A 12,232-nucleotide genomic window follows, 5' to 3' on the forward strand; every position below is an offset into this window, starting at 1 on the left:
AATTCGGGAGAGGGCTGCCATAGAAAAGGAATGCAGGGAGCAAATAGGGAAAGAAATAAGAACATGTCCTGTTAATCACACAGAAAGGAGGCACTGCGACTTCAGGTAGCAAGGACCTTAAGAATCAGAAAGGATGTTTATTTCTGCAGACAGTCGGCCTTTTTGTTCCTATTTTCTTTTTTTTGACAAAGCGCTGCTCTAATTTCAAGGGACACTGAAGTAGAAGTTCTTAGCCCTGGTCTTGGCTATCTTAATGGCCTTCCCCCTAAGCTGGACTAGGGCCTGCAGATGGCATGTTCCTCTTAGACTGAAGGTTTTTGAAAGCACACCTATGCTGACGGGTCAGAAAACTTAAAACCAAAGACAGTCCAGAGGAGAGTATGGATAACCCACAGCACAAGTGTCCAGGCAGACAGTGGCGCCACCTGGTGATGGGCCTGGCTCACAGCGAACTGTTGCCGGCAGCTGGAAGCAGCCTGAGACAGCCTTCCTGCTTCCGTCCAGACAGCATCTCGGAACGGGGAAGGATCTCCATGATCTCAGCAAGCTTTCTGAGTGCCTGATTCATCTTTATACCCATGGAAGACCTGGCATACTGAAGTAGGCTCAGAAAGTCGGCTGAAATGGGAAAACTGAATCCAGCTCTACTGTTTACGGAGAACGAAGCTGAAGCCTCAAACCTGACAGTCCTATTTTGGGAAATTCCTAGAATCAACAACACTGCCCTCCTGAACCCAATGCTAGAGGTCTTAATGAGCCAAAAACAGAGCTGGATGACTCAGGCTCTGGCACCATAACCCAAAAGAAACATTCTTAGAGCCGACAGACTCTTTCTTGAGCTGCCAATCACTGCTAGTGAGGCTAGGTGGCCCAGAACAGCCTCTATATAAACTCTTACCACAAACCATACACATTTTATAGTGGAAATGGGCCCAGGAAATTAAAGCAACTCAACAAAGGTTATTGGGGCAGAACCTAGATCTTTCCATGCTCATATCATGCTTTCCCCCTGACATTACCTAGGTACCCCAAATGAGAGCTCACACACAGCTGTACAGAATTCCCAACGAGCATCTCCCCGCACCCCCAGAGTTCTGCATCTGCACCGTGGGCATTAGAACTAAACATATATGCTTATGACGTCAGTTCCAAAGCAGCCCTGACCTCATCCTTGGCAGATGCTGCCACCTCACATGGCAGCTCCTGTTCTTGGGCCATCAACGCCAGAAGTTTTCGGATCAGGACCATGTCCTTCATGACAGCCTGCAAGTTCACCGTCTGGCCATTAGTAAACATCTGGTCCCCTAGCCGATTGACAGGGCGATACCTGTAGGGGGACACATGGAACTGTTTAGTGTGAGGGAAGGGTCACGTTCTTCAGACTCTTGCCTGTCCCTGCTATGAGCAACTCACAACCCACCACACTCAGAAACCAACCAACATTTCTATTACATTCAAGACAATACTCCCAACTACCCGCAACTTGGGTGTGGAACTGCTGATTTACTTCTCAGTGCCCTGGCCCTTCAAGCCTCTCCCAGAGGTCATTATTCAATGAATCGCTCAAGAAACCTTTTCCAGGTGAAATAAAGTCAATTAAAGGGCATTACCTTGAGGGGGGCACCACCAGGAAATCCAAAAAGAACATACTGGGATTGAATCTGGACTCCATGCCAACGTCTTCCAGTCCCAAAAAAAGGTAATTCAGAAAGAATCCTGTATTTGAAATAAACCAAAATGATCATTTAAATCTATGTGTAAGGGCAGGGATGGGTGACCACAAAATTCTACTGGGTGAAAAAAACCCCAGAATATGAGACAACATGTGGAGCTAAATCACATTTTTCTTTCTAAAAACAAGCAAAAAATAGTGTCTGCATGTTGAGAACGTGCACGCAGGTGAGATGGTAGCTTGAGGACGGGCACTGCGGGGACCCCAGTGCTCAGCCCGGGGACTGAGACGGACAAGGATGGTAAACATCTTTACCTTGTTTCTCACTACCTTCCTGGACTATCAGACTTAACCACACACACACACACACACACACACACACACACACACACACACACACACACGGCTTTGGCTTTTATAAAAACTATATCTAAAAAACGGGGGAATCAAATTTAAAAAAGTTAGCCTTCTCAAAAACAAAACAAAACAAAACAATACAAAACAAAACAAAACACCATTCGTATGCTACCAAGAGGGGATCATTTTTGTGGATCAAAGCTATATTTTAAGTTTCCAGTAAACTTAAAAAAAAAAACTTAAAAAAAAAAAAAAAAGGCTACATCAGAGTGCCTGGGTGGCCCTGTTGGTTACGTGACTTTGGCTCAGACCTTGATCTCAAAGCTTGTGTTGGGGTCCATGCTAGGCATGAAGCTTACTTTAAAAAAACAACAACAACAACAACAAAAAACTGTGGGGCACCCGAGTGGCTCAGTTGTTGGAGCATCTGACTTTGGCTCAGGTCATGATCTCACGGTTCGTGGGTTCAAGCCCCACATTGGGCTCTGTGCTGACAGCTCAGAGCCTAGAACCTGCTTTGGATTCTGTCTCCCTCTCTCTCTGCCCCTTCCCTGCTCATGCTCTGTTTCTCTCTCCCTCAAAAATAAATATTAAAAAAAGATTAAAAAAAAAAAAAAAGCAAAATTCAGAGTGAATAAAAGTGTCAGGGCCTACCTCAGAAATGATCATAGTAACTAAAGGAGTGCTCTTTTTTCCCTGACATCACTTATCCTTTCAGCAACATTTTCGTTTTTAAGTGTTTACCATTACACAGCAGTTTGCATTCAGTGTTCCAAAACAAGAGCACTCTCAGAGGGTGGTGACACAAGGGCTTGAATATACTGCCTAGCTTTTGTTGTACACGCAAAAGGAAGGGAAGACTTTCCTTTTTGTAGGAAATTAAAATGTTGAAAAATCCTAAGAAAAGACATGTTAGGATTCACTTTTTGAATCACAGGAAGAATTCCCTCAGAATTCTTTTTTTGAAAAGTTATTTACAGGCTTTTAAAATAAAGTGAATTATGCTGTACCTCCCAGAAATCTGTCAAACTGTATTAAGCAAGGCCTACCCACAGCTGTTATTTAATGACCAGGTTCAGGTATGGTAATTGTCAAGTTCATGATTCTTGCTTAGTCTCTAATGCATCAATGACAATGTACCCTGAAGCCAGCTCCAAACCTATAAATTCAGGAGAGATTACAGTGACCACAACATGGAAAAAATAAAGGCTGGATAAATGAGCCCAAAGACTTATTTCTATTTCTTTAGGTTGGTACAGCACCTTCATTCTTCCAAAGGGCAATAAGATGTTCTCGGGCGCTGGTCGGTGTCAGGTACCCTCGTTTTCCCATCTGAGCATCCTCAATTCCTGGAGCCAGGAGGGGAAATCAAAGCACAATAAATCAATAACAGGCACTCCTTCTATAATGGGATTTATCAATGCTTTTTCCCCACCCTGCCAAGCCTGCAATTTGACCACAGAAATCAATCAAGCTGAGCTTACTCTCAGCTCTGGATATTTTCCCCCTTAACCTAATTTCTAAAGTAATAGAAAAAATGTAACTATTGCATAAAAACAATAAAGGAAAAGAAAAATAAACCACATACCACTCCATCACATTATCACTACTATATATTTTTTCCAGTCCTTTGGTTTACATAGTGTCTAAGGTAACTATAATCTTAAGTGTGAACTTACTCTCTACCCTGCTTTGCTCAGTTACTGCCATCTTGTGAGCATTTCTGCATGTTGTCACATATTGTTTTTAATGACTGCATGATATTCCACTGAAAGGATGCTTCCGAATGACCCAACCATACTCTTACAGTTAGACATCTGAGTTGATCCCAGTTTTGTACTATTGTAAGTTATACTATGCTAAAGAACTTTATGCACATGGCTTTACCAGAAAGATTCACAGAAGTAAAATTAGAGATAAGTTAGTATCATCATTTTTATGGGTAAAAGTATATTCAATTCCTTCCTACGAATATGTAGGTACATGGAGTAGATTGATTTGGGTTTCTCAGATTACACAAGAGTAGCCTGGGATACTGTCTATCAGCTAGACTCAGAGTAAGTCAGAAAATCAAACATGAGGCAGCCATTCAGGAACTAGGGCTCTAGGCACTTAGATAATTAACAGAGAAAAGCAACGTGACCCTTTAGTTTCAAAACTATCAACCTCTTCTGGGATACAATGACTGAAATTAGGCATTATTCAATTTTCCCTCTTTATGTACTTATCAGCACAGACACTGTGTCTTGTCTGTGTTCCTAGCATCTGACACAATTATCTAGCATACAGCAGATACTAAATAGTCACTGGCTCAAATATACATATTCGAAACATCCTACAATAATCTATACTTATAAACCCCACTCTTTTGCCTTTTCTACACTTTTAAGATCCAGCTTCATTCCACCTCCAATTCCCCAATTAAGTTTATGATCTGCAGAGGATATGTCATCGCAAGTTTTTAGAGCAATATGAAACTTGGATAACAATTAGTAGACGCAGCATAATTTAACTAGTCTCTCTTAATAGGCATTTAAGCCATTTCCTATTTTAAACTATTTAATACTGTGGGTATGTCTAATTCTTAAAAGAAAGTCGTGAAAGTGGAACTGCTAGGTCGAGGAGTCCACACATTTAAAATTTTGATTCCTATAACAGCAAAACATTTCAATCAATTAATGCAACTGAAGGGAAGTGTGGGTGTGCAATGAAGAGAGCTTTTGACCTTCAGGGGTAACCACAGCATTAGAAAGCTATGTATATTCAGTGGGAAAACACAGATTCCATTAAGCTAAACAATTTGTGGGCATTTCTGAAAATGACTATCTGAACTTCCTCTCCTACTAAACAGGTTTGAAGGGCTGAGGAAGATCAGTTGAACTTGGCAGTACTCCCCAGTTCCTGTCCCAGTAGCTACCAGTACATGACACACTCCACTGCAGTTTCATTGCTGGGAAGGCTGACTAGAACTAGGGTTGCTCATTCAGAGGATCTTAGAGTCAGAAGAAATCTGTGGGATCTTATCTCCTCACATGGGCTGGACCATCCTAACATGACACTTGTACAAAATGATTTCTGTCTGGATGGGGTTTCAGAACATCCCTACCATGGGTTTCCCTCAGCTGTAAGGGCTGCTATGTGACAAAGGGGTTGGAAGGTCAAGTAACTCGGGAAAGACTGGATCATGGTGGAGTGTCTTGGCTGTAAGGATTCTCATTTTAAAATGCTAATGTGCATCGTGGGGCTTGAGGAGCATTCAGGAGCATAAGCAGAATTTTACAAGCTTATGGTGCTCTTCATGGGATCATTACTACATAGCAACCATAGAGGCACAGGTCTCACAGGATGGTTCCCTTTGGCCAGGAACCCTTGTTCGGAATGCTCACCTGCTTCCGTATCACCTGCTCCCTGGAAGTTACTGACCTGTGTCACCTGCAGCCTCTTCTGAGAGCAAAGGGTACGTGGTCTCCACCTTGGCACTGTGCTCAGCCATAGGCATGGTCTTTGGCATGAGGCTGTGTGCCCAACAAGTAAATGTTTGCTATGTACTGAAATCCCAATCCTGGAACCACTGAAAACTACAGTCAACTTGTTTCTAATGCATAGAATTTTAGGAGGCACCACCATATTCTCATAGCCGCAGTGAAAGATTACTTCAGAAGAATGCATTTGGTAATGGCAGTGGAAGGCTCCTTAACTGCTAGACATTTGATCCCAAGAAACAGTTATCTTCTGGAATGCCGACTATTTTCATTTTTAATCTATGAACATTTTCTAACGCGTCCTAAGGGCTAGAACAGCAATTCCCAACCTTAAAAATGGTTTCAAGGGCTGTTTATAGAAAAGATAGGAAAATCCACCTTTGTGGTTAACTGTTAACCATTAAACAAAATTAAACAGGCTTTCTAAATGCAGTGTGGTACCTTGGATTTGATCCTGGAACATAAAAAGGACGTTACTGGAAAAACTGGAGACATGCAAATTAAGTCTGTAGTTCAGTTAATAGTAGTGTACCAATGTTACTTTCTTGGTTTGGACAAGTATACCCCGGTGATCTGAGATGTTACATTAGAGCACACTGAATAAAGAGTACACAGGAGGGGCACCTAGGTGGCTCAGTCGGCTGGGCAGACGACTTCAGCTCAGGTCATGATCTCACAGCTCGTGAGTTCGAGCCCTATATTGGGCTCTGTGCTGATAGGTCAGAGCCTGGATCCTGCTTCAGATTCTGTGTTTCCATCTCTCTGCCCCTCCCCCGCTCACACTCTCTCTCTCTCTCTCTCAAAAATAAACATTAAAAAAAAATTTTTTTTTAAAAAAGAGTACACAGGAACTCTCTATACTATCTTTGCAACTCTTCCTTAAGCCTAAAATTAGCCTAAAATAAAAGGACACAGATAAAAACCATGTCCTCTCAAGTCTCATGTGTTAAAATCCTAATTGCTCCCATATGATGGTATTGGAGATGGAGCTTTTGGGAGGTGATTAGGTCATGAAAGCAGAATTCTCATGATTGGGATTGGTGCCATTTTTTTTTTTTTTTAGAGAGAGAGAGGGCATAAGTGAGGGCAGAGAGCGAGCGAGAATCCCACAAGGGAGGTGGGGAGAGACAGAGAGAGAGAGAGAGAGGGAGAGAGAGAGAGAGAGAGAGAGAGAAGTGGGGCTCACCTGGGGCTTGTCCTCACCCAAAGCAGGGCCTGAGCTCACCCCATGTGGGACTTGAACTCATGACCTGAGTTGAAGTCAGATGCTTAACGACAGCCACCCAGGCACCTGGGATTGGTGACCTTATGAAAAGACCCCAGAAAGCTCCCTTGGCCCTTTCTGCCATGTGAGGCTACAGAGAGAAGGCAGCTGTCAATGAGGAAACAGGCCCTCACCAGTCACCAAATTTGCCAGCACCAAAATCTTGGACTTCCTAGCCTCAAAACCCGTGAAAAATAAACGTTTATTGTTTATATGCCACCCAGTCTATGATATTTTTGTTATGGCAGCCAAATGGACAAGATAGTTATTTACTCCAAGCCTTGCCAGAGAGTCCTCAATGTAAAAGATTATGCATCTCTAAGAACAGAACTTATTCCCCTGCCTAGTCCATGTTCTTGAGCTCTGGAATAAGGTTTAGTAACAATATGCTATGGACTTTCACTCATGAAATCTCAACTGTGGGCAAGAAGTTTTGTTATTGCCATGTATAGAGTTGAAAACAAAGCTCCAGGAAGTGACCTTCTCTAAGCCACTCAGCATAAATAGCAGAGTATCAGTCACAGGTTATGCTTTTTCCATCCAGGCACACTGATTGCATCACAAAAATGAGCAGTTAACATCTATAAAGCACAAACTATAGGACTACAGGGGGCAAGCACTGGTCTTGGTTCTTAAAATGGAAGATCTTATCTAATCTTCACCACCTCAAAAGATAAAACAAAAAACACATTTAAACAATCCTGTGGCTACAAAAAACCCCAGAAGACATACAGATACCACAGATACATAAAAGATGCTTAACATCACTCATCAGGGAAATGCAAATTGAAAGCACAAATGAGCTATCACCTCACATCTGTCAGAATGGCTAAAACAAAAAGACAAGAAATAACAAGTATTGGCAAGGATGTAGAGAAAAAAGAACCCTTGTACACTGGTGTTGGAAATGTAAATTGTTATAATCACTGTGGTAAAGAGCATGGAGGTTCCTTTAAAAATTAAAAATAAAAATATCAGGCGCTTCGGTGGTTCAGTTGGTTGACTTTTGATTTCAGCTTAGATCACGACTGCACGGTTGTGAGATTGAGCCCCGTGTCAGGCTCTGTGCTGAGCGTGGAGCTTGCTTAAGACTCTCTCCCTCCCTCTTCCTCTGTCCCTCCCTTGCTTGCAAGCAGGCAGACTTGTGTGCACTCTCTCCCTCTCTCAAAAAATAAAAAATAAAAACAAAAATACCATGTGACTCAGTAATTCCACTATCAGGTATTTAACCAAAAAAAAGAAAAGAAAATTTGAAAAGATATATTCACCCCCATGTTTACTACATCATTTACAATAGCCAAGATACAACAGTAACCGAAGTATCCATCTATACATGAATGGATAAGGAAGATGGGATGAAGACATATACAATGGAATATCATGCAGCCATAAAAAGGACGAGATCGAACCATTTGCAACAACATGAACAGACCGAGAGGGTATTAAGCTAAGTGAAATAAGTCAGATTGAGGAAGGTAAATACCATATGTTTCTACTTATAGGTGGCATCTAGACAAAAATGAATAAACAGGAAGTACCAGAACTGTAAATATGGAGAACTGATGGTTGCCAAAAGGGAGGGGCGGGTTGAGCAAAATAGGTGAAGAGGATACAGGTTTCCAATTACGGAATGAGTTTAGTCACAGTAATAAAAGGGACAGCACACATAGGGAATACAGCCAATGATACTGTAACAGCGTTGTATAGGGACAGACGGTAGCTATACTTGCCATGAACATGGCATAATGTATAAATTTATCAAAGCACTAGTTAACATTTGAAAGTAATGCAACATTGCGTCAACTATGTTCAAGTAAGATTTTTCTATATAAACAACATTAACAGTAGAAGTACTAGTCTCTCAAATGTTTTCCCAAGTACCCCAATGGCAGATCAGAGCTGAATAGGAGACACTCTACTCCAAGAATCTGAGTACACAGCCAGAAGCAGCCTGTAGGAGGCATTAATGTTCTGTGAATGCTCAGTTTTCCTGTAAAACTCACCTACATTTTTTACACTTTACTTCAAAATAAATCCACACTTCTTTGACAATAAAATGATTCTAAATATCTGCCAAGTGGATTCCTTCTTCCTCAAAAATCTTCCAGAAAAATGACTGCCCGAGGCAAGACAACCTCATTCAGCCCATGGGGCACTGGCTCATAATGCAGGTCAGCCTGTCAGTTCTGCATGAGAGGCGAGGGATGAGCACTAACCAGGGTCCCCTCCAACCATTAAGAGGCCTGGACAGCACCTCTGCTGGCCCGCCACAAACACGCAGGTGAGAAACACGTGGTAACGAGCAGGTATTCCCAAAGTTTGAGACACACCTGATGGCCACATGTGAAACGTGTCCAAGGACCTCCCAGGGCCCAGCCTGCTTACCCAGGGGCTCTGTGTCCTTCTGGTCAGCTTTCCTGTGCACCATGGCTGGATATGTGATGGTCAGTTTGCTGTTGTGCTCCTTTCGGACAACTGACCGTCCAGTCCTATGTATGAGAACGGTTGTGATTGAGGAGAGAAAAACCTCAACAAGACACTGAGTAACAGCTGTGAGTGACTGGCCAGAGGCTTCTGGGGAAAGGGAGAGACAAGAGCCCAGTACTCACTTGCAGTGGGGACATCGCTTAGCACTCATGTGTGCCTTCCAGAAGGAAGCAATGAGTTTGCTCCTGCTCTCACAAACATTTTTCACCTGTTGAGAAAGGGCAAAAAACGTTGCAGTGCGATTTCATTTTACTACATTCATTCATTCATTCATTTACTAGATTCATTTTACTATTTCATTTCACTACAGCACATACTCATTTTATGATTCTTACCTTTTTTTAAAAAAGGAGTAAGCTACCCTCTTAAACATTTTCCACAGAACCCTAATATAGCCAAACTCTACCAATTACTGAGTGACTTCTTTAAGGCTTAAATGTCCTCATCCATACGTGGGATTAAGACTGACTACCTCACCAAGCTGTTACTAAGAGATCATGAAGAGGGGGGGAGGAGCCGTGGAATACAGTAAGTCCTCAATAAATGCCAGTTAATTTAAAACAAACCTCTCTGCATGCAGCTAGTATACCACCCCTGCTGCCTCCCTCAGATGGACATCAGGGCCCTAAGAAAGGCACATCCACAGTTAAGCTACATAAAGGGGACTGAGCCTGGCTGCAAATGAAACTTTTTCCTGGGAGCTTCTGTAACTTCGCTAGGATTCTGCCCCAGACCAATTATTCAGAATCTCAGGTGTGAAATTTGGGCATAAGGTGAGCTAGATTCTAAGATTAGTACTTCAAAGATTAGTACAGGTCGATTACCTATGCCATTCGTTCAACTGTTGAACAAATTAATACTTACCCAGGTCCTGTAGGGGCAGGGGGTGGGTGAGGAGGTAGCAACAGTTTAGTGTTTGAGAGAAAGAAGAACACAGACACCACTCTCAAAATGAGACAGTATTTCACAACCTTGCTGGACATTGTACCTAAATCACCTAATTTCATCTAATCCTCTCATTACTCCTGCAGGCAGGCATTAAACAAGAGTACACAGAGGCTCAGGGACAGCAATGTAACTTACAATGTCACAGGCCTCTAAGAGGCAGAGCTGGGATTCAAATCCAGGTCTGCTCTGAGAAGCAAAAAGTATATACAAATTACAGCGCAGAGGGAACTATGATAATTATACCAAAGACCAAGTGTTATAGGAAAAGAGAGAGATAGGTAACTCACATGTGCACCATGGGATCCCAACAGATTGTTCTGTACAATATGGGTTGTATATTGTTCTAACTCTTCTTGAATTTCGAAGGCAGTAGGATCAGCGTTTTCTTCTAGAAACTGAAAAACAAAGCGGAAAACCATACTATTGAAATAAGCAAGCGTCTGATTGCAGCATCATGGGGCCAGCCTCTCCCAGGGTGGGAGAGTTTAGCTGAAGAGAAGGGAAGGAAATTTCACACCGTGTTGTATTTACAAAACAGTAAGGCAACACTGCTGTTAAAATAAGTAAATAATAAAAAAATCAAAGAATATCCGGCTCTGAGAATGTAGGCTAGGTTATTCAGACAAAACGAAAACTGAAAAGAACCAAGATAGGACACGATACTCCAAAAAAATTTAAAGCTCTGAAAACCTGAGAGGACAGTGAGGAACCTGCCAGACTGAAGCAAAGCCAGGAATCTAACAGGTCGCACAGCACAGGGCCATGTTTGCTCTGGTGCAGGGCTGCGGCACTGCCCAGCTCCAGGGTGGCCCTCAGTGCAGTTGTGTCCCCCTGTGGAAGACAATGACACACTTCTGTGATGCTCCCTGGAGCTGTACAACACGGCAGTCCTAACCTTGGGAACATTTTCCAACTCACTCATTTTGAACTTTTTATTCTGAAGGCCTCAAAGGATGAAGAGGACAGAAATCAAAGCCTGGAGTTAGTTCAAGGACAGAATTCCACCTCACAAACACAGGAAGCTGGGAACCCAAAGGGTTACACCCTTAGGAACCAGACTGGGCCTGATATAATACTGCAGCCTGGATTCCAAATGTCTGGGCAGCCTAGGGAGCCTTCAGCTTTGAGGCCTATGATGGTCCCAGGCCACTGTGCACATGGCAGAAGCAATAGGCATCCTCTCTGGAGAAAGGCAGTCCTAGCCTAGGCTTCAAATTATTCCCACCAATAATTTTCTAATTACTAAAAAAAAAAAGAAAAGAAAAAAAAGACGAAGAAAAAGAAAAACCTTTCAAAAACAAGCACACAAGGACAGAGGAAAGAGATGAGGTTTCTGGGGACTTGGACAGTAACTTGACAATGAAGGTGACTATATGGGTGATGGTACTTTGTAACTATTTGTTAGACTGTGTGATTAATGCATTTCTGTGTGTATAGTTTACTAAAGAAAAAATTTTAAGATAGTAATCATCATGAATAATTTTATGCCAACAGATCTGAAATTTTCGATGAAATGGACAAATATCTAGAAAAAATAGCACTCTGAGTAAAGTTTTAGGAAAATCCTCTCTCTAGGACATATGTGACTTTGGATTAACTTTTTTGGCTTTGTTCCCTGGAAGTCATGTGTGCTTACGTGTGCACATGTATGCGTTATGTACTGAATCAAATCAAACTTCCAATTCCAGTCCAATACCACAGGATTAATTCTGGGCTTTTTCTCTTTCATGTATCTGTAACTCCCTTCTCTAATAGTATGAAGTCTGGCCTACCTTATCCTTAAAATATGTACTTACTGGATCAATCTCCCTCCCTGTATGTAAACCCTCCCAACAAGGCTGCCACCCCTCCCATGTATGGCTCTCACTCGACTTGGGGTTGCACCCCGCACCCCACTCTAAGCCCCCCTCCTTGTGGAACCCTCCTCATCCTATGTAGGTGCTCACATCCCTCACTGGGCCATCCAGGATGGGTACCTTCTGACTTGACTTGCACATTTGCATACTATGCTGAGCTTTTATC

At 42.4% G+C, this 12,232-nt stretch overlaps 1 protein-coding gene across 3 annotated transcripts in view; it reads right to left on the bottom strand.

Annotated features, from left to right (window-relative positions):
• The window catches only part of POLR1A (RNA polymerase I subunit A), a 76,403-nt gene that overhangs the window by 58,381 nt on the left and 5,790 nt on the right, over positions 1–12,232 (bottom strand). For all 3 annotated transcript variants that reach the window (XM_042981893.1, XM_007082299.3, XM_042981894.1), the window contains 6 exons: positions 10,498–10,605; positions 9,385–9,470; positions 9,161–9,264; positions 3,292–3,378; positions 1,611–1,716; positions 1,165–1,327 (listed from right to left, as the gene is read on the bottom strand). In XM_042981893.1, coding sequence (XP_042837827.1) covers positions 1,165–1,327; positions 1,611–1,716; positions 3,292–3,378; positions 9,161–9,264; positions 9,385–9,470; positions 10,498–10,605 — 654 coding nt within the window. The remainder of the gene's footprint in view (positions 1–1,164; positions 1,328–1,610; positions 1,717–3,291; positions 3,379–9,160; positions 9,265–9,384; positions 9,471–10,497; positions 10,606–12,232) is intronic.

This window comes from Panthera tigris, chromosome A3, assembly GCF_018350195.1.
Source record: "Panthera tigris isolate Pti1 chromosome A3, P.tigris_Pti1_mat1.1, whole genome shotgun sequence".
Lineage (NCBI taxonomy): Eukaryota > Metazoa > Chordata > Mammalia > Carnivora > Felidae > Panthera > Panthera tigris.